At 54.2% G+C, this 21,513-nt stretch overlaps 7 protein-coding genes across 7 annotated transcripts; 5 read left to right on the top strand and 2 right to left on the bottom strand.

Moving 5' to 3' along the window:
- Positions 1-1,197: 1,197 nt before the first annotated feature.
- Positions 1,198-2,482, bottom strand: W97_05576 (uncharacterized protein; the record flags this gene model as incomplete). Its single annotated transcript, XM_007783605.1, has 3 exons — positions 1,198-1,236; positions 1,302-2,175; positions 2,226-2,482. The coding sequence occupies 3 exons, from the start codon at positions 2,480-2,482 to the stop codon at positions 1,198-1,200; spliced, it is 1,170 nt and encodes a 389-aa protein (XP_007781795.1).
- A 523-nt stretch (positions 2,483-3,005) lies between these two features.
- W97_05575 (uncharacterized protein) lies at positions 3,006-4,457 on the top strand (the record flags this gene model as incomplete). The annotated part of the gene is made up of 3 exons (XM_007783604.1): positions 3,006-3,061; positions 3,113-3,127; positions 3,299-4,457. The coding sequence occupies 3 exons, from the start codon at positions 3,006-3,008 to the stop codon at positions 4,455-4,457; spliced, it is 1,230 nt and encodes a 409-aa protein (XP_007781794.1).
- A 1,080-nt stretch (positions 4,458-5,537) lies between these two features.
- Positions 5,538-6,209, bottom strand: W97_05574 (uncharacterized protein; the record flags this gene model as incomplete). The annotated part of the gene is made up of 4 exons (XM_007783603.1): positions 5,538-5,707; positions 5,768-5,956; positions 6,046-6,097; positions 6,162-6,209. The coding sequence occupies 4 exons, from the start codon at positions 6,207-6,209 to the stop codon at positions 5,538-5,540; spliced, it is 459 nt and encodes a 152-aa protein (XP_007781793.1).
- A 1,550-nt stretch (positions 6,210-7,759) lies between these two features.
- W97_05573 (uncharacterized protein) lies at positions 7,760-9,694 on the top strand (the record flags this gene model as incomplete). Its single annotated transcript, XM_007783602.1, has 3 exons — positions 7,760-7,969; positions 8,035-9,577; positions 9,666-9,694. 3 exons carry the CDS (start codon positions 7,760-7,762, stop codon positions 9,692-9,694), a joined length of 1,782 nt encoding a protein of 593 aa, XP_007781792.1.
- A 1,093-nt stretch (positions 9,695-10,787) lies between these two features.
- W97_05572 (malate synthase, glyoxysomal) lies at positions 10,788-12,676 on the top strand (the record flags this gene model as incomplete). The annotated part of the gene is made up of 5 exons (XM_007783601.1): positions 10,788-11,151; positions 11,212-11,636; positions 11,691-11,891; positions 11,969-12,552; positions 12,619-12,676. 5 exons carry the CDS (start codon positions 10,788-10,790, stop codon positions 12,674-12,676), a joined length of 1,632 nt encoding a protein of 543 aa, XP_007781791.1.
- Positions 12,677-15,403: 2,727 nt separating this feature from the next.
- W97_05571 (uncharacterized protein) lies at positions 15,404-17,786 on the top strand (the record flags this gene model as incomplete). The annotated part of the gene is made up of 2 exons (XM_007783600.1): positions 15,404-15,573; positions 15,644-17,786. The coding sequence occupies 2 exons, from the start codon at positions 15,404-15,406 to the stop codon at positions 17,784-17,786; spliced, it is 2,313 nt and encodes a 770-aa protein (XP_007781790.1).
- A 515-nt stretch (positions 17,787-18,301) lies between these two features.
- On the top strand, positions 18,302-21,206 carry W97_05570 (DNA excision repair protein ERCC-4; the record flags this gene model as incomplete). The annotated part of the gene is made up of 3 exons (XM_007783599.1): positions 18,302-18,346; positions 18,401-19,266; positions 19,316-21,206. 3 exons carry the CDS (start codon positions 18,302-18,304, stop codon positions 21,204-21,206), a joined length of 2,802 nt encoding a protein of 933 aa, XP_007781789.1.
- Between the last annotated feature and the right edge of the window lie 307 nt (positions 21,207-21,513).

Genomic DNA, 21,513 nt, shown 5'->3' with positions numbered 1-21,513 from the left:
TCTTGGTGAATTTCCAAGCTTGGAAGACTATTGTAATCTTTACGCTGCGCATATCTCAGGGGAGGTCAAGGGAACTGACGCTGCATTTCCCCCTGAATTTTTGAGGACGCTTCCGGGTCGCGCATTCTTTCGTACGTTATCTGGCCATATCGGCCTTTGTCCAGATGGTGCAAGACCTAGAGATCAGATCTGTGTCGTACTCGGCGTTCACGCCCCGCTCCTCTTACGCTCGATTTCAGGCAAGGATAGTCATTATCAGCTAGTAGGGGAGTGCTATGTTCACGGATTGATGTTTGGTGAGGGTTTACTCGGTCCGCTACCAAGCGGGTGGCGGTTACGAGTGTGCTCCGTGGATGGCAAGGCAGGAGTACTTACTGTACTTTATCTTCATGAGGGATCTGCAACACAGGAAGATCCAAGACTTGGTGATCTACCACCAGACTGGTGTATACGGTACTGGAACGGAGGCGACGCCGATAGGTACGATGTTGAGTCTGACGAGAACGGGAAGCTAAGATATCGCTGGTTCGTGAGGGTGAGCAGTGGTGAAAGCACAAAATGTGACCCCAGACTTACCTCCGAAGCTTTGAAAGCTAGAGGAGTTGACATTGGAGATTTTCTTCTTGTTTGAACTCACAATTGTCGAAAGGCTCAGTAGGCTCACTTTAAAAAAGCATTCGTCGTTGGCGCTTCGCGAGAGCCGATGTCGAAAAGAGCTCATATATTCTGTAATCTATAGTAGCTCGGTACTGGCGTCGTGGCTTGTAGGTCCTTCGCCTCAGAGCCAGATCTGACGCATCAGATTTGGCCGCGTACAGCTCAGAGCTGGTCGAGCTGCGAAACTTTTGCCGATTTAGGAGGCAGAAATATCCAAAAGCGATGAATATTACTAGCAGAAATAATCCATTTACTATCCAGTTTCTGATAATTCGGCCAATTAATAGCGCATTAGCAGACGCGATAGTGATTTTCTCGGCCGGGAATTTTTAGATATAACGCAGATATATAAGCCACTATCAACACCCTCGGCAACGTTAGTATTTCAAAAATACATAGAATAACGGCAGAGAGACATAAATAGACAGAGAATCCCAATTGTAGCTATCTAAAGGTTGACACGATGTTGTAAGCTGGCTTCATCGCTCAATAAAGGGGCCTCTTTGCTGACCCACCGCTAGATTACGGTAAACTCTTAACTTACTTCCGATCATCCTTCGATATAGGTTTACGAGCCTCCTTGGTCGTAGTCTTAGGCCAATCCCAGCCTTGATCATAAAACTCTTGTTCGTGGCTTGACTCACAGTGGCATGCGCCACAAAATCCTCCAAATCCCTCAACATCACCTCCGGCACCTCTAACGCCGCAAAACGACCGCCCTTCTTATGCTTCCTCCAGAAAGTAACCTTTCCCGTCCTCTCTATCCACGCCCTCGGCACCGGTAGAATCTCTTTTGAGAAGGCTGAGAATCCAAATGGCTTTCCATCCGGAATACACCAGCGCGGATTTCCATGCGATGGAACCACATCGCTAGATACAAAGTCTGCGCGGTATATACTTCGCGGGAAGGTCTCTGTGAGCCAGTAGACCGTGATAAACGTGAGGATCGTGTTGAGCGTAGGCGTCTTGTTAGTCCAGGCCGCGAACTTCTCGCCGATCCCAGCGAGGAGCGCTATAGGATCAGAGATTAGGATAGAGCCGATAGTTGCGGGGCGCGTAGCGTGCATGTTACCATCGAAGCAGAAGTTTAGGTGGATAGCTGAACAGGCAGCGTCTTCGACGGCGAGAGCGCGGGCCACGTGGCTACCAATATCGCCGCCTACTACGATATACGGTATGTCATCGAAGCCAAGCTGGTGGAGAAGAATCCGAAAGATGCGGCTCGTATCCAAGGTGGAGAAGTCGTGATTATTTGGGGGTCCTGAAGAGAAGGTGTAGCCTGGCATCGACGGAGCAATAAAGTGGTAGGGGAGCGTATCAGGGGTGTACTTTTCCTGGAGGAGGTTCATGAGTGGAAGGACCTCTAAGCAGCCAGGCCAGCCGTGGATGTTAACCACAGGTATAGCATCGCTGCGTTTGGAGAAGAGAGCCACGTAGTGGACTGTATATGAGTGACCTTGATAGTCCACTTCGCTTTTAAAGTGTGGGACACTGTTGATATAGTCTTGAACCTTTGCCCTATAGCGTCTTAGCGTGAGCTATTATGCGTGTTGGTAGACTTGCCTTACCAGTTAAAAGTAGACACATCCGTCCATGCTTGAACTGCCTCTTTCATCCACAAGCCGGTTAAGCCATACTTTGTGTTAAACGTCTCAGGGCCAAGTCTAGCCGTCTGAATGAGACGCTTGAGTTCGGTGATAGCATGCGGCGGGACACGAACTTCGCAGAGCTCCTGCTTGACCCGCGCATCTTCAGGGACCCGGCTAAAAGGCCTGTCGGAGAGCGTGTCAAGATAAGGTGCATAAAGAAACTGGGAGGCTGCCATGGCTTGCAATGTACGGAGAGTTTAGAAGAGAGATTTGGCGACGAAGAGCTTGTTGAACTTTCTGCCCAGAAAACTTTGTTGATTCAGCCAGCACCTACTGTAGGGGCAGAGCCGGTTATATACTGAAGCAACGAACACGTTTAGGGATGACATAGGTCCAGGAAGTGCCCCAGCAGCGTCCAGATGACAATGACTACATACACCTAGCTTCGGGATTAATAATGCATGAGGAAGGCAGTGCTGGTAAGTGTTGTTGCACGTTGCTGCATGTCTCCTCACCTCGCAGATCTGCTGCCCGCCGTGAAGTTTCCCCGATTAGGAAAGTTTTACGGCTGGAGGTCCACCGCGCAGGGTCCGATATCTGTGACATCCAAAACCATGATCGAAGCTCTGACCCGGCAACTCTGCCATCCCTTGCTAGCATGAACCACCTGGGCGCCTTGAATTGCGTGATACAAGTAATCTTCATTTGAGTTCATTCAAAGACAACCGAGCCAGTAGTAGGTCAGTTCTTACACAAGCCATGGCAATATCACCCGACCTCACTGCAGTCGCCGTTCCAGGTTTACATGATCCGACGTGGGATCCGCTTCGCTCCCAACACAACAATGACGGCTGATGTTACCTCAGTCAATCAGATGGCGCGTGAGTCCATTGAGGAGAGCACCACGACCAACAAAAGGCGCAGGGGAGGTTCGCGGAGAAGGACAGGTAGCAACCCAGCCTTAGACCATGCTCCACACTAAGAACCGTCATCCAGGATGGTCAGACCAAATCTTCTGCATACCCATGAATCGCTCCAGCTCACCATTCTAGCTTCAATTGCAAGTCCCGACACTCCCGCTGCGACGAGAAGAAGCCGGTCTGCAGCAACTGCGAGCGCTTGAACCTGCGTTGCCATGCCCCCGAATTCATCACTCCCTCCGCATGGAGCGCGGCCATCGACTCCCCGCCGCGACGGCAAGAAAGCGACGATCACGACCATGTCGCCCATACCGAGCCGCCTACATCCACCTGGGACGTCTTCCACTCCCCCGTGCAGGGCTTCAGCTCCGATGATTCCCTCCAGGCCCTCCTCTCCCAGCCTGAAGCCCCCTCTATCCCGGCCTTGACGCTACAACCTTCCTTATCACCCACGGTTTCCCTGACTGCAGAGATGGCGCACCTCCTATACGTCTACCAATTCGGCGTGTCGACCTGGATGGACCTCTTCGACCACACCCTCACCTACCAACGCGCCGTCACACGGCGCGCCCTCGTCTCAAATCTCCTCCTCCACTGCATCTGCGCCTTCACCGCCAAGCACCTCAGCCTCTTGGTCTCAGGTGAGATCTGGACGCCCGTAGCAGCACGCTACTACGGCGAGTCCCTGCGCCTGCTAATCGGGGCCCTGGGCAGCGCAGCACCCCAGGAAGACACGCTAACCGCAACGATGCTGCTAAGTAGTTATGAGGTGGTTGCTGCGCAGGGCCAAGAGCATCGCCGGCACCTCTTTGGGGCGGGAAGGTTGATTAGGACGCATGGCATCAGCGCGCTCTCGGTCGGGATTGATAGGGCAAACTTCTGGATCTACGTCCGGCATGAGATTTCTGTGGCGTTGGTGACGGAGAGGCCGCTGCAGATGAGGCCGATGGAGTGGGGTGTCAGGTGGGAGGACGGCGAGGCCGAGGAAGATACGTTGGGAAATCAGCTTTTGTGGTTACTGGGCAGGGCGATTGATTTGACCTATGCGAGGGATCCCAATACCGGAGAGTCGGCGGCGACAATAGGCGAGAGAATGGACTTGATGCGAGACGTGGAAGTGTGGTTTAATGGCTTGCCTGGGTCGTTTGAGGGGGTGAAATACGAGGAAACGGAGGAAGGTTTTTCGAAGTTGTACTTTGCTGTTCCTGCTGCTGGTGAGTGGCCTTCCGATGCCGGAAACAGAGAGATGAAGATGAAGCCCTTGAATGACACTGTCCAGCTGCCGCGATGATGTGGTATCATCTCTTGCATATCTTGCTCTACGCAGAACTCTACCTCCGTGATCCATCCCAGTCTTTACAGGCGAGTATCCTAAATTCCATTTCACCACCCACTTGCTGAGAATACCCGCAGGTCCAATACCACGCCACGCAGATCGCCAGCATAGCCATTTCCGACATTCCGGACGGCGTCCGGGTCTTCTCGGCCCAGGCCCTCTTTTTCGGTGAGTCTAGTCACCGCCACTTACAGACATTCAACTAATTCCGCCTAGCGGCCAAGCATATCCACGGTCTTTCAAAGAAAACCAGGATATGGACTCTACTGGATGATATACAGACACGATTGGGCTTCCATACGCGCAGCAGAGTGAAGAAGCTGCAGCAGCTTGTTGAAGCGACGCTTTGACTGACGTTGTGCTGCATATAAATTGGAAACAGTAAGACTAGAGATAGTCAACGCCTGGCGACCACTGATTGCGTGGCTGTTTGCGCTGCTGCTGACTATTAAATTGTTTGGATTTTCCTTTTGACGAATATGTAGTCGAGTGACTCTTCGTCTTGAGTCTTTACTAGATCATTTTGAGAAGCAATTCCGATAGACCTCAGTCCCTTGAGACTGCCTAAGGGCTTGTCGCAACTCCTGTGAATGGACCTTTACGTTCTTCGCCCCCTCGAGTTGCCCAGAAAGACAAGGAAAGCAGAGGTGTATGTTGTGAACAATCTGAGCACAGGAACTCTGATACCGATCAGTGGTCCTTGTATCTTGATGGTCGACCTGACATTTCATGTTGAGAAATGATATAAGATAGGTCTTCTATTCGAGCTTTGTGGCATGCTCTTGTGCGAGGTTCGGCCCATTGTCGTTGACCGTACGAAAGAACAAACCCAAGCCCGAAAGCAAAAACGCCGCGTCATGAGGTTCTCTTCCTTTGTACCCAACCGTTGACATGCTTTGCTCGCCCGGTCCTCGCCAATCGTGAACTATCATCAAACCCCTATGAAACAGGGCAGCGCGGGCCTGATCCTGACAACTTAAAGCGCCAACAGCGATGTGGTAGCACCAGAGTTCCAGCTGTACATGCAGGTGTCGCCTAGATCTCATCAACATCGATCTCTCCCTTATCATCGCTGTCGTCGTCCCTATCCTCGTCGAATTCGAAGCCAATGCCTTCATCGCCTTGGTCGCCGTATGTGTCCGTCTCGTTGATCTTTGCGTTCTCCGGTAGCTCGCCGTAGGCTTTCAGTGATCGAGCTTCGTCCGCTTGGCCATAGTTAGCAAATGTCGCACACCGATGTTTGCCCTTATCTGTCGCGCACTCACCAGAGTATTTGAGTATTACATCCCCCTTCTCGTCCTGGTAATCGCGCAGAGAAATGAGGATGATATCGCCCTGGTTTATCCAGACCTTCTTCCGGAGCTTTCCGCGGATGTGTGCAAGTCGCTTGATGCCGTCGAAGCACTGGGCTTCTAGGCGGCCATTGCCGAGCATCTTGAGGACTTGGGCGTACTCTGTGTGTCGGCCATGTCAGCCGCGAATCCGCAGGTTGAACGCAGTTTGTTCGCTGGTGAGATGTGAAGCGGAAACGGTGGGCGCTTACCTTGGCCTTCCTCCTTGAAGGACAGTTCGCGCTTCTCATTGTCGTTCTCATTCTGGCAGACTGTTAGAGACGAACGGGTTGGACGAAGACTTGCGGTCCTCCATCGGTGAACGTACCTTGCCCCTCCTTCGGTTCTTACCACCTTTTCCTTTGTTCTTAGGCATATTGGGCTGGTTTCGTGTGCTTCCTTCGCTTGCTGTTCGTGGGTGTGTGTTGGTCTAAGTGGTTCGTCTGCGGTTATTGTTTGCGAAGAGTATGGGGGGGATTCAATATACGGTGGGGGTTGAGTTGTCAGAGGCGAGGGGCTGTCTTCGTGTTGTGGCGGACGGAAGGGCCCGTGCTTGCTGATTACATAACCGGGCGTGAGAATCTTTGAGCTGACACAGTTTTGGACGTCTCTATCAACCATCCAACGAACGAACAATGTCACTCCTTCGAAAGGTACCGCTGCGGGAACATTGACCAACAACAACAAGATGAGCAGCACTCCTCACATGTCAAAAGTTGATTCGGCATCCCACGCTCCTTAAACTGCCCTTGAATCCGTCAGCGGAATCACTGCTCAGGATGAACAGAGTGCACAACCCTACCTACGCGAAGCTTAGGAGTGCCGGTCCCGACACCTACATACGTCAAGCAACATGCTTCCAGGGGCTATACAACTCAAACCATAAAGCCGGACTGTCAGGCATGAAAATATTGAGCGAACCCGGCCACCCTCTGTTCCCGTCACTGGTACGCAAATATAATGCGCGCGATACAAACGGACTATGGTGGCACGTCATTACACCAAACGCTGTCGCAGCGAAGCGGACGGTGAGGAGTTGGGGTTGTCGGAGGTTGAGGAATGCTTTCACGGATGCACTGAAGGAGAAGGGGCTTGATGAAATGGGAAGACCACTCGGAGGTGGTGGGAATGAGCCGGCGACTGTCAAGGGCTATCTGCAGATATCGGCGAACCGTCCTCTACTCACTGCAAAGTACAATGTTGTCCAGAAAGAGTGTTTGGGTTTGGTTGATAGAGTGATCCGCATGGCGCGCGATGAACCCAGCTCATCGAGAAGATCACCAAACGGTGTCAAGCGTCACCGAGCGCCCCAAGGCAGTAACACACATAAAGCTTAAATGCAACAATCTCCTCTTACTCGATGATGCCTGTGATACGACCCACTGGGCGCCAGGGCGCCTTGTTCTCTCGTCCTGTCCATCTAAACGGGTTGAGGATTGCCCGATTTCTCTGCCTAAGTGGTAGAGCAAAACTCAAACCCCGACATGACGTTTGACATGTCTTTACAGTCCGGTAATGCTTGGCTTCCTCTCATGTACCAGGTATTCGATGACTCTGCACTAGCACCTTAGGATCCCTATCCAGATAGAATGCTTACATAACCCGGAACTGCCGCTGGCAGCAGGGCTGAGCCGCAGCAACTCCATGTTGAACAGCATCTTTCGGCATCCAGTAACCAAGTCTGTCGCCTTGGTTGCCACCGCAGCTGACGACGCTCGTAATCATCCATAGCTATTGCTCCGCATCACTCCATTGAGCCGGTATCAAGACACCTAGTCCACCCATACGATCGAAGCCCTAGCGGAACGACTCGTACATGCCGCTGAGATACTGGGAGCCCGCAGGCTTGTAGGCACGAGGGCATCTTTGCGCAGGCTACATTCCTGATTCCGCGCACTCCCTCGGCGACAGTCTCGAACATCCATAATGCCTTCTATACTTTCGGACGAGGACAAGCAGACTGTCAAGCGGACGGTGCCCAAGGCATCCAACAAGATCCACGCAGTCGCAGTCGCAAGACTCTACATTGCGTATCCGAACAGGCAACGATGGACCTACACAGGGTTCCAGGGCGCCGCCGTCTTGGCGAACGACTTGGTGGGGAACACGTTTTGGATCAAGATGGTCGACATCTCGGTACGTTATGTACCGACAGGTTCACAGTTGAAGGCTGTTGAAAGGTACGTGCTAATGGACTATAGCCCATGAATCGGGGCGTCATATGGGACCAGGAGATCTACGATACCTTCTCCTACAACCAGGACCGCCTATTCTTCCATACCTTCGAACTGGAAGACTGCCTGGCGGGCTTGTCCTTCGCGGACGAGAAGGAAGCAAAGCAGTTCAAGAAGAAGATGGACGAAAGGGAGAAGAACGCGCACAAGAATACAAAGTCAAAGCCTTTTGGGAACGCCGCTGGCACAGTCGGCAGCGCTCCTGCAACGAATGGCAAGCAGCATCACAGCTTGCTTGGTGGCCTTTTCGGTCGGCACTCCTCCGGTTCTCACCAACCCCCTGCGCAGTCCATGATTCCTCCAAAAGAAGTGCCGATAGCATCGCCTGCCCCATCGAGCCGCCCGAGCATGCCGTCAAGCCGGAGGAGCTCCACAATAGACACGGCAGATCCGTCATGGCAGCCGCTTCTGCAGGAGCTTCTACAGATGGGCATAACAGAGGATCAGATTGAGGAAAACGCCGAGTTCATAAAGATGTACATCGAGCAGAAAAAAGCTGGAGAGGCCGCTGCCGATGACCGGAGATCACGAGCGCCTCCGCCTCCACCGCCGGGCGGTCCTCCCATGGCTGCCAGAATGAGTCCCCAGAATACCGGCAGCACATCCTCGTCACGTCGAGGTCCACCTCCCGCGCCGCCACCTGCGAGACGGACTCGAGGAGAAGCGCCCGCTCCCCCAGCGCCGAGGAGATCCCCAAGCCCAGAACCCTCTCCGCCAAGGCAGCCCTCACCTCCGCCAGGACCGAAGTTCCGCGTTCCACCGCCAATTGCAGAAGCAGGCAAACTCGTACCCACGGCACCGACGCCTCCAGCCCGCGCTCGCGCATCCTCAAACACAATGGCAAACCCAGGTCCACCGCCTCCACCTCGGCCACCCAAAACCCCTATAGAAGATGACGAAGCCCCATCCCGCTTTGGCGCGCCCCCACCATTTGCAGGCCAACGCGCACCCCCAGGCCCACCCCCACCACCAAGCCGCGGCCCCGTCCCACCTCCGCCGCCAGTCCGCGACGCTTATGTGCCCCCACCGCCACCGCTTCTCTCTAAAGCGCCCAACGCACCGACACCATCCAGTATACCTCCTCCACCGCCGCTACCCCCAAGCAGCGCCGGTCCTCCGCCTCCACCTCCGTTACCGACCGCCTCACGCTCCGTTCCACCCCCTCCACCAATGCCACCCTCATCTGGCGCACCACCGCCCCCTCCTCTACCCCCATCAGGCGGAGCGCCGCCTCCTCCACCGTTGCCGCCAGGTGGTGCAGGCCCACCACTCCCAAAACCGAGCGGGGGACGCGATGGCCTGTTAGCGGATATCAGGGGCGGCGCACGGCTACGGAAGGTCTCGGAGACGGAGAAGAAGGATAGGAGCGCGGCGACTGTGCCGGGGGCTGCTAGTGCGAGTCCGGCGCCTGGCGGTGGTAGTGGGGGTGGTGTAGGGGGAGCGGATGGAGGGTTGGCGGGAGCGCTGGCGAGCGCGTTGGCGGCGAGGAAGAGCAAGGTTTCGCATTCCGGTATGTGGGATTTCCTTTCCTTACGCAACTTTTTCGATAACATTTCATCGTGGCACGAGTTTTTGGAAGATGCTAATTGATTTCACAGATGACGAGGATGATAAGGATGACTGGTGAACGATTGAATGAGAGTCTCTGCCGAGGAGGCCTACAGGGGCGTCTCTGCCTCTCGTGCCGGAAGGGATAGTGAGACAGCCGGGTTTGTAGGTACGATGAGGGCCGGGGTCGGGATCTGAAAGAGGCAGAGGTTGGAGAGGGCAGGGATCCAGCCTTGAAGGCGGAGAGGCTGTGACAGATGTATACAGAGTCACTGTTTGGAGAGCCGACAGCTATAGCTGAAGCACAAGAGTAGGTGCAGTTTCCGTTTCGAGCTACAACCAAGTGGACTGCCCATGTCGTTTGGGTCACACATGTTTCAATGGAGGGAGGACTAGAGGTCACGTGATATCAAAGCTGGGCTGAGCGACCCCTGCCGCATGCGGATCCGCTCGTGCATCCACGACATCTACGACGTTCTCTCCGGACGGAGTCAGTGAACGGTAGGCAGCCCGTAGATTGCTATACCAGGTTGTGCCTCTCGAGGGGCGCTCGGGTGCTCGGGCGCTCTGACTGTCCGATAGTTTCCCTACTTTAACTGAGGTTGCCAGTGTGTGATGGGGGGTCAGATCAAAGTTGCGGATTGCCCCGGCCATGCTCGGAAAGCCCCGGAGAAGAACCCCGTACGGCTTCTTTGCGCCCAGGGCCCGGATATGCAGATGGTTGAGCCGACGACAATGCAGCAGCAGCACTTCCTTCCGCGTCCATCGACAGTGACTCTCAAGGACCCTCGCATCACCTCAGGCTGTGCCTGTTGCAATTGACGCTGATCGAGTGATGGCCAGACGTGCATGTTTATGTAAAGTAACGGTTCGGATCGGCTTCCCCCCACCAAAATCACAAGCCGAGTCAGCTCGAGCAAGCTTCCCCTCTGCCCGAGGAAGCCAGCAGTCCGGGCCCGTGAGCAGCGCCGCGCATGAGGGGACTGGACGACAGCGCTCGTTCGCCCATTCACAGCTGGCCCTCGGCATCATGGAGTGTGACGTACTGTCTGATATATTACCGACACCTCCACCTCCTCGAAGGCTCGAAGGAGTTCCTTGAAGCCTGTCAATTCAGCTGATATCACCCTCACTCGGACAGCTACCAGAAACAGGTCAACATAGCAATCGCAATGGCAGCAAACCCCGATCAGGTCCTCAAGGACGTCAACATCCTCGGCCAGCTCAACGACAAGACCCGCCAGATTCTCAGCAAAGATGCTACCGTCTTCCTCGCTCTCCTCCACCGCACCTTCAATGAGAGGCGCAAGGCCCTTCTCCAGCGGCGCATGATCCGCCAGGCCGAGCTCGACAAGGGCAACCTCCCAGACTTTCTCCCAGAGACCAAGCACATCCGAGAGAACGATGCATGGAAGGGCGCTCCCCCGGCGCCGGGCATGATAGACAGGCGCGTGGAGATCACGGGCCCGACAGACAGGAAGATGGTCGTCAATGCGCTGAACTCGGATGTGTGGACATATATGGCGGACTTCGAGGGTGTGTAGTAGGCAGTTATTGTTGCGGAGCGTCCAGAAGCTGACGGCGAAACCCCCTTAGACTCGAATGCGCCAACATGGGACAACATGATCAACGGCCAACTCAACCTCTATGACGCCATCCGCAAGCAGGTCGACTTTAAGCAAGGCGAGAAGGAGTACAAGCTGCGCACCGACCGCGTCCTGCCTACCCTCATCGCCCGCGCTCGAGGCTGGCACCTCGAGGAGAAACACATGACTGTAGACGGCGAGCCTATCTCTGGCAGTCTGTTCGACTTCGGTCTCTACTTCTTCAACAATGCCAAGGAGCTCGTCAAGCGGGGCACTGGGCCGTACTTCTACCTCCCGAAGATGGAGTCGCATCTCGAGGCCAGGCTGTGGAACGATGTGTTCAATCTGGCGCAAGATTACATTGGCATGCCCCGAGGCACCATCCGGGGTACCGTGCTGATTGAGACTATTCTCGCCGCTTTCGAGATGGACGAAGTAAGCATCACTCCTAACAGGGAACCGAGTCAAACTGACTAGAGTGCGCTTCAGATAATCTACGAACTCCGGGACCACAGCTCAGGCCTCAACTGCGGTCGCTGGGACTACATCTTCAGCGTGATCAAGCGCTTCCGCCAGAACTCCAACTTCGTCCTTCCCGACCGCTCCGCCGTGACGATGACCGTCCCCTTTATGGACGCCTATGTTAAGCTCCTCATCAAGACCTGCCATAGGCGAGGCGTGCACGCCATGGTAAGCCCTTTCTAATCCCTTCCCTTCTGCACTGCTAGCTCGCGCTGTCCGCTCACACCCGCTAAAATTCTACCCAGGGCGGTATGGCGGCCCAAATCCCCATCAAGACCGACCCCGCCGCCAACGAAGCAGCCATGAACAACGTGCGTAGCGACAAGCTGCGTGAAGTGCGCGCCGGCCACGACGGTACCTGGGTCGCACACCCCGCGCTCGCCTCGATCGCGACCGAGGTCTTCAACGCGCACATGCCGACGCCGAACCAGATGTTCATCCGTCGCGAAGACGTCAACATCACCGCCAACGACCTGCTCAACATGAACGTGCCCGGCAAGATCACCGAGGAGGGTATCCGCAAGAACCTCAACATCGGGCTTGGGTATATGGAGGGCTGGCTCAGGGGCGTTGGGTGTGTGCCGATTAACTTCTTGATGGAGGATGCGGCCACCGCGGAGGTCAGTAGGAGTCAGCTGTGGCAGTGGTGCAGGCATAACATTAGCACCGCGGAGGGGAAGAGGGTGGATAAGGACTATGCGCTCAAGCTGCTGAGGGAGCAGGCGAAGGAGTTGGAGGGCAAGGCGCCCAAGGGGAACAAGTTCGGCTTGGCGGCGAAGTATTTCGAGGGGCAGGTTACCGGGGAGGACTATTCGGAGTTTTTGACCTCGTAAGTACCCCTGCTCACATTGGCAACGATGGCGTAAGGACAACGAAGCTAATCGAACGGAAACAGGCTGCTGTACAATGAGATCACGAATGTGGGTTCTCCGTCCCCTGCGGCGAAATTGTAAATTGCCGGTCAGGTGCCTGTAGCGGGAGGAGTTCCCAGTATGTCCCATCATGTACCTTCGAGATGAGAACTTGGATAATGAAAAGTCTACCCTTGCTTTGACTGCTGTTACCTTCAGCATTCTGTTGTTGCGCGCCTTGTGCCAGCGTCCGGCGCTGACGGTTTTTCTGACGCGCAGGCCGGTGACCCTACCCCAGCTGCGAGCCTGTAGAGCTGTCTCCTTTCTTTCTGTGAGACGGTTTGATATAGGTTTATTGTTTTTGGATAGTATGGGTTTGGAATACAAAGTCTATCAACTCCAAATGTTCCACTCACACCCACCCTCGCTGCAAGACGAAACCCTCTCATGCTTCATCTCTGCATGCACGTTGTTTTCACAACACATGCCAGGTATGTTGAGTAAGCTGGTTGTACAACAGTCATAGTATAGTAGATCCTCACATGCGATACAATCGAGGATCCATCCTTTTCACGGATCCCAAGCCACAGCTCTACCGTGTCTTCTGTGCGCTGTCGTTCCCCCAGGCATACGACAATCTCATTGCTGTTTTCATATATTTTGCGCATCATGCCGACGTGACGGGTTCGCTTGGTTTCATCCGCTTGGTTGATACGAACATCCACCTAAAGGATGACCGCAAGGCTGTGATGTCGTTGTCACAGAAGAGCGAGGCAGAGATTCGTACCAACGAGCAGAGACTGCTCGTTGCAGATGATGGGGATCTATAGAGTTTGCATCGTGTGTCTTCCAGGCATAAGACAGAGCGTTGTGAGAGCGGCCCGCCCAAAGAAAACTCTTGTGGAGGGCGCATTTCACGCCATCTGACCGGCTTCCTTGCAGCAGCTCAACCAATCGTGTGATGCATAATCTGGCTGGCAGTTCTGTATAGATATTAGATTACTAAAAATCGTGCGCTAAACAATCCGAGCCAAGTGCGATGCAACGATCCCAAGCATGAGAGACTCTATCAGAGCTTTGTGTTCAACCCCGATTGACTAAGGGTTGGCTGATAACTAACGCGTTTAGATCTCCAACATGTGCGCATTGTTTAACCACCGTAAAGGCATGTTCGGCCTGGAAGAAGCTGGTCGGATAATGCCAACTCAACCAAAGACCAACCGTTTTCACACTACTCGCTGTCCAGCACTTCCTAAGCAGTATAACCGAGCCGCTATCCAGTGCAGCCGCTGTTGTTTGCTGGAAACAGTTCTTGTAGTTTTCGTAGATCTCTGCGATCGCACAGAACTCGCCAATGAAGATTCAGAGAATGCCAACAATCCCTTACCATGCCAGTGACACTCACGAATGAAGATACAAAGCGCACGTTGTAAGATCACAGCCCTCTCGGAGAACGCCAACCTCCACACCCGTCATCAATCAGAGTTGTTCCGTACGCCTCGGGGGTTCATTGCCTGTTCGAGGAGCTTCCACTATAGTGGTAGTGTCAGACAACGTCGTATCACACTCTGTCGCAGAAGGTTTCTTACCTTGGATAGAGTGATTCCTCAAGGGACATTCGAGCGCCATCCAGGGGCCCTCTTTGGTGGGTTCCCCTAGCCATCTCCGCATCGGTGTGTGGTTCTCCGAGCTGATATGATGCTTGCACGGAAGTAGTGGTTCCTTCTGGATGGATGCATGGGGACAATTTTCTGGTTCCTTTCGTGCACTTGTTGACCCGTTATGGGAGTCGATACGCGCCGGAAGCGGCCGCCGGAGCTCTTTAGACCCCCAAAACTCCCCGCAGTGATATGAGTCGGAGGTGTGATCTGTCTCGGGGTGATCGCCGAATGATGAGTGAGGGACGTCTTCACACCAAACTCCCATGTACAACAGAGAAGCGTTTGCGTCTTGCATAATGAACGATCTTGGAGCTGTTGAGTTTAAAGCGGAGGAAGACTTTGGACTGGATAAGAATTGATAGGAACACTCAGTGTAGAAAGAGTTACTGAAGCGATGTTGTTGTCTGCTCTCTGTAAAATTGGCAGACCATGTCCAGACAGAGAGTAATACATGGAAACGTCCCCGAAAGTAGACATGATACTACCGACGCCGAATTTCCAAATTCCCTTTATGGGTGTGTGTGTGCCCCCCGAAGGCTCGAACGATTGTCCCTGCGGGATTACAGCACAGCATCGCTCTAGATTAAGCCGGGTATGAGAGCCTTAATAGAGATAAGTCTCTGATTTGACGCCACCGCGCTGGTGGCAGTATAAAAGACACAGGGGCAGCATCGCAATTCCGGGTTACTGGTTCAGCCAAAAGAGCTGATTTGTTAGCATGTGAGAGAAATGGAGGCCTACCCTCACTGTAGGGCAAAAGGCAGGCGTAATGCAAGAACTAGTGCGGTACTATTGCCCCAGATGGGTGAAATTCCAATGTCCCAGTAGAGTCTAGCCTAGGCACAAAAGGCGGGACGTAGGGTCAAGGGGTCGTGGGTTGCTATTACCTGGGTGAGAACTTTATTCAGTTGCTGAATGCATATCCTCGCAGAATTCGGAATAGTTCTGATGTAGTCGAGTGCTTTGCGGTATGATCATGACACAGATACGAAAGGCGATGTATTGTACTAAGCTCAATTCGGCAATTGGAAATCTGCCTTACTCTGCCCCACGTACCTCTGCATCCTCCAGCTGAGACCAGCCATACCTGCCGACCGCAATCCGTGGCTACATAAGAGGGCCTTGCCCTTATGTCTTTCATCATGTGTACTGAGGGTCATCTCGAAAGATGCCACCGCAGCATCCACTCCAATGGAAAGGGCCGCCGGTCCCACGCGCTAAACCAATTACGGCATCGAAATGGGAGGAGCACAGAGAGGAGCTCTGCGAATTCTATCAGAAGATGACTCTGGATGATCTAATGGCCATGATGAAGGTCAGGCATGGCTTTGAACCTTCGTGCGTCCTCTCAAATGTTCCCTGCTGAGCCCTGCTTTTCTCTTCTTGGATGTTGTGCTCATCGTCTCAGTCGCCGACAGTACGTCTTTCAATTTGAGAAGTGGGGCGTCCACAAGTACAACACTACGAGCAAGGAGCCCGCGCGATCTGAATACCTTCCGGTCTCACTACCGCGTCCCTCAGGTCCGACAGCCCATCACGTGGTTGAAGATGACGATTCACTTCAGACATCGATTGTTCAGACCTGCCCTCGAATACGAAAACAGAGCTCGTGCCAGAAGCCTGCGGTACCGCCAAAGAAGCGGCAGAAGCTATCCGGCTTTATCTCGTCAAAAGATCCGTACGCTGATCTTGGGTTAGTATTTAACACGCCAGGCGAGTCTCAGCCAGGTCCTGGGGATACCGTCCCAGCGGCACCAACAGCCATGCCTCTTGGCGGCACAGCTTCCAGAATCGCCAATGGAGGAGCTGACGTGGTCGCTTCTATGCCTGAATTGTTGATAGAGGAGAGCCGCTCGACTATTTCGAACTGTGCACATGACGCGGATAGGGATCTGCCGCTCTCGGAAACCGGCTCAGACTGGGACGATTCCGATCGAGACATACGCGAACAACTTTCCACTGGCCAAGCATCCGGACGCGAGAGGCTAATTGACAGCAGCCGCCCAATTGACACATTTTCCCGAAATGAGATCCAAGACATGAAGCACGCTGCCGACTTCCTCTACTCTCTACTCTCTGATGAGGATGCCTTCCCCTTGTACGTGCTTGTACTGAAACGGCTTAAGCAGTCTAACCAGCCAGTGTGGATGATGTCTTCGGCCATTATTGCATGTGCCCGCTCTGCGACCACTTCATCCCAGGTAGAGATTGCACGAAGCTTACTGGAGCAGAAGCTACAGGACCCGCAGGGATCGGCCACCGATGCGGAGATCTTCTTGTTCCGCATGCTCCTTGCATACACTTACATCCGTTGTGGTGACGATTTCACTGCAAGTTTCCACATCGAAACTGCTATGGGATTCAATCTCTCAAACGAGAACCTTTTCATGCAGCTCCGGGAAGAAGATCGCTCGCTAGACATCATAACGTATCCTTTCCTCGCCCAGTATTTGGGTTGCCTCGGTGATCTTGGAAAAGCGAAGACCCTTGGACGCGTGGCTCAAGATAAGCTTGTTGTCGACAAGAGCCTCATTCGAAGACGATTACGAGAAGCAATACTCGAACGGGCGCCCGGCCCGTTCGAGCTCAAGCACGGTTCCATGGGAAATCCCTGTATGCGCTCTTGTCTGCAATGGTGTACCAGCGAGATTCGATGCACAGTCAAGATTCCTGGCTCGTGGAAGAGTCTACACTCCCACAGAAGGTACGAACGCCAGGCGGACTACATCGGGCTGTTCTGCTGCCTATGGGAACGTTGGCAGACCCGCCGGACGGAGTTCCCAGCTGAACAGCTGCCATTGATGCGCCAAGCTGACAAGCTCATGGGAATTTCTGCTGCGGAGCTTCTCATCTCCATGTGCAGGATGATTATGCATGCCGCTCCAGCCAGATTGGACAATTCTGAGTGGGATCTTTTACTTCGAGCGCGCATCGGAGCAATGTCGTTGTCCCAGCAATCAGACGAGCAGCTCGGATTACAGTACTTGGATCTATTCTCTCGGATGATGACCTTGAGATCCTCAAATGACCCTGTGCTGGACATGTTCATGAAGGCAGCACGGGTTTATCAAGCAGAATTGATTACGAAGAACCTCATGATCATGCTGCCGGACGTGCAGAACTTTGTCTCTGACTCGGAGAGTGGCGATCCATCCGACGAGTTTGTCAAATCGAACACGCCAACGCGAAGTCTCAGCATCGTCGCCGCAGTTCTGCTTCCAACACTGGCTCCCTCCCTCGATTCTTCCGACTTATCTTCCCTCCGCCTCCTCAAGGACCGTATTCAGCAAGATATGCGAGGTGCAGCACGAGATGCAGCCATGAGGCTCCCCTCGACCGCTTTTAGGAACTCCTCGAGGAGCATGCTGGACTTGCCCTCGATGAGCGAATTATCGCAAGCAATGGCAAGCTCCTTAAGTTTATCATCAGTGCGGCAGGCAGGCACAACGGCGCTCGAGGCACTGGTAACGGTCTCTAGCAATGTACGGGAAAGAGTTGCGGACATGGAAGAGAGTTCGCTTCGGAAAAGATCATTGTTCTCAATCGACTGACCATATAATTATCGGGGTGTTTTGGCTGCCTAACGGCGTCCAGGCGTTGAATAAATCGCCTTGTTGATATCTCATGCAAGAGTGTGGATAGATCACGCATTTATGCTCTCTGTAGAGACTTCTAGACACTTGATAAGCGCCTCTAGTCTAGACGCTTTCTATCGGATATAGTATTGACTATTAACCCTCACCAGCTCTGGCGGTTGTTCACGGGATCTTGATATCTGCCTTTTAAGGGGATGCTTCAAACTACACACAAGAGCTCCCAAGCAGAGTACTGATCATCTTTGCCCACTCAACCTTGGTCGATGAACATAGAACGTCACATGACCCGCAGTGATAGACAGGAACGGGGGTAGAAAAGCACCATTTACCTCCATCCCCTTGGAGACTCCTTTGGATTCGTGATGAAAGATCGAGAGCGATGACGCGCCGCATGAGAGGTTAACGGAAACCTCGGCGCGTCGTGATACCCTGCAAAGCTTCTTCTCGACTGTGACCGCACCCGACACCAGATGCCCGGAGATGAGAAAGCGCCGGTGAAGCTCTCGCTGCCGCTGGTAAACCGATTCATTACCCTGCTTTAAGACCCCCTCTGCTCACGTCCCTCTCAGGAATTCCAGCAAGAAATCTTCCGCGAACTGCGCGAGGAAGATGCCCTCGTCCTCATTGCGCGTGGCCTCGGCCTACTGCGCATCGTAACGAACCTTCTGCACTCCTATGATGCGGCCGGAAACAACCTGATTCTGCTTGTTGGAGCCGACGACCGCGAGAATGGATGGATCGGGGAGTCGCTGGCAGAGCACGCCGCCATCAGCATGGTGCCCAAGGCTCGCGGTCTGAGCCTCGTCAATACGGACCTTACGAGCGTGGGGGCAAGGGAGAAGATGTATTCGGGAGGAGGGATATTCAGCATCACATCGCGGATCCTGATTGTGGACTTTCTCTCTGGACTGCTGGACCCGGCTACGGTGACGGGCATTGTGGTGTTGCACGCTGAGAGGGTTGTTGCGACATCGCTGGAGGCATTCATATTGCGCATCTACCGGCAGAAGAACAAGACAGGCTTCTTGAAAGCGTTCTCCGACAACCCGGAGCCGTTTACGACTGGGTTCTCTCCGCTCGCCAACATGATGCGCAATCTGTTCTTAAGGAAGCCCTCACTATACCCACGCTTCCACGTTTCAGTCGCGAAGTCCCTTGAGGGCCGGCGGAAGGCGGAAGTGATTGAGCTCGAGGTGCCCATGACCGAAGGCATGAGGCTCATACAGAATGCGGTCATGGAGTGCGTCGAGGTCAGCATCAGCGAGCTTAAGAAGGGGAATCCAGGTCTTCAGATGGAAGACTGGAACCTGGATAGCGCACTACACAAGAGTTTCGACGTTATAGTAAGGCGGCAGCTCGACCCTGTGTGGCACCGGACCACCTTCAGGACCAGGCAGATTGCACGAGACCTCACGCTGCTACGGACGATCTTGCAGTAAGTCGCAACGAGCATCAGTTCTGTCACAACAGGCTAACGCTTACAGCTCGCTGTTGACATACGATGCCGTCAACTTCAACAAGTATCTAGATACTGTGCTTGCTGCCTCCTCTCCTCCACCCGGGTCGACACGGCAAAACCAGTCGCCATGGCTCTTCCTCGACGCTGCTCATACCATCTTCGAAACGGCAAAACGCCGCGTATACAGTGGCAAGATCACGAACGGTGACACGACGGGGGGCGCAGGAGGTGTACCTGACTCCCTCCATCCAGTACTTGAGGAGCTTCCGAAATGGGCAGTGCTCGCGGAGATTCTCGAGGAGATCGACCGCGATAACTACTTCAATCCTCCAGTCCGGGATGACTCGAACGGCACCATACTGATCATGTGCGGTGATCAAGGGACTTGCGCTCAACTGCGCGAGTATCTCCAGACCATGCGCATACGGCCGGAGGAATCAAATGGAGACGCTGACGGAGCCGAGGACGAGTCCACGCCATCAGCTTCGTTCATGATGCGGCGCCGGCTGCGCAACTACCTCAACTGGAAGCGCGACTTCGCCAAAGTCAGCGCCTCGCTCTTTGCCGAGAACGAGAAGACCATCAACGGCGAGGCAGACAAGCGAGGCGGACAGAACGCTCGCGGCAAGGCCCCCGCGCACAAACGAAGACGCGTGCGCGGAGGATCAGCAGCAGCTTCGACGACCACGAGAACCGCAAGCGGTAGCATCCACGTAGCTGGCGACCGCGAATCGCACATTGCAGACCTAATGGCTGAGCTGGCGCCCACGGACGCCGAAGCGCTGCAAAAAGGCGAGATTGGAGCCGATCCCCTCGAGGACATGGAAGACTACTACGAACTTTATGACATGAACGAGCTCGTCGTCATCCATCCCTACGACGGCGACATGGACGAACATGTGCTGGAGGAGGTGAAGCCTCGCTACGTGATCATGTACGAGCCCGATGCCGCGTTTATAAGGCGGGTCGAGGTGTATCGGAGCTCCCATACCGACCGCAACGTCCGTGTCTACTTCCTGTATTATGGCGGCTCGGTCGAGGAGCAGCGCTACCTGAGCGCTGTGCGCCGTGAGAAAGACGCGTTTACGAGGCTTGTAAGGGAGAGGGGGAGCATGGCACTGACTCTCAACGACGCGAGCACCGACCCGCAAGAGGCCTTCCTCCGTACACTCAATACGCGCATCGCAGGCGGAGGCCGCGTAGCCGCAACCGCACAACCCCCGCGCGTCGTCGTCGACGTGCGCGAGTTCCGTTCCTCGCTCCCGTCACTGCTGCACGGCCGCAACATGGTCGTGGTCCCCTGCATGCTGACCGTGGGCGACTACGTCTTAAGCCCAAGCATCTGCGTTGAGCGCAAGTCGGTGAAAGACCTGATCTCCTCCTTCAACAACGGCCGGCTATACAACCAAGCCGAGACGATGCTGCTACACTACGCGCACCCCTTCCTGCTGATCGAGTTCGACCAGAACAAGTCCTTCACGCTCGAGCCGTTCGCCGATCTCTTCTCCGCCGGGGTCAATAGTCTGCAGGCGAGCGACCTGCAGTCCAAGCTCGTGCTACTGACGCTCGCGTTCCCGAAACTGCGGATTATTTGGTCAAGCTCGCCGTACCAGACAGCCGAGATCTTCGAGGAGCTGAAGAAGCAGCAGGAGGAGCCTGATCCGATCAAAGCGGTGCAGATTGGGCTGGATGACGGCGAGGATCCGAACTCTGCGAGGGTGTTCAGTCAGGTGCCCCAGGATATGCTGAGGGTTGTACCGGGGATCACGGAGAAGAACTTGGGGAGGATCACATTGGAGGTGGAGGGGATTATTGAGCTGGCGAATATGGAGGAGGAGGATATTAGCAAACTAGTGGGGAAGGAGGCGGGGAGGCAGATTCACAGGTTCTTCAATAGGAGCGTTTATGATGATTAGGGACGGGGAGGAGGTGTAGTGTGGCGTTGGTCAGGAATGAGATCGAGGGCGTTAGTGGTGATGGCGCGCTTGGGGTGACGTCTAGCGGGCTTCTATCTCACACGGTTTATCAAGAAGATGCTACGGTGCATTGCCTTTAAAGTATCATATATCTATTCACCAAATCCTTTGGTGTCGAACTGTCTCGAGCTACCACAGTGTTTGACTTCCGCGTCGTGGAGGTCTACCTCATGAATTGTTGTCACTAGAAGTAAAGATATCAACTTTGCGAAGGCGACTAGCGGTGTCTTTAATCACAGTCTTGTAG

This window comes from Coniosporium apollinis (assembly GCF_000281105.1).
Source record: "Coniosporium apollinis CBS 100218 chromosome Unknown supercont1.27, whole genome shotgun sequence".
NCBI lineage: Eukaryota > Fungi > Ascomycota > Dothideomycetes > Coniosporium > Coniosporium apollinis.
The sequence above is the reverse complement of the archived record's forward strand: the minus strand, read 5'-3'. Positions and strand labels throughout refer to the sequence as shown.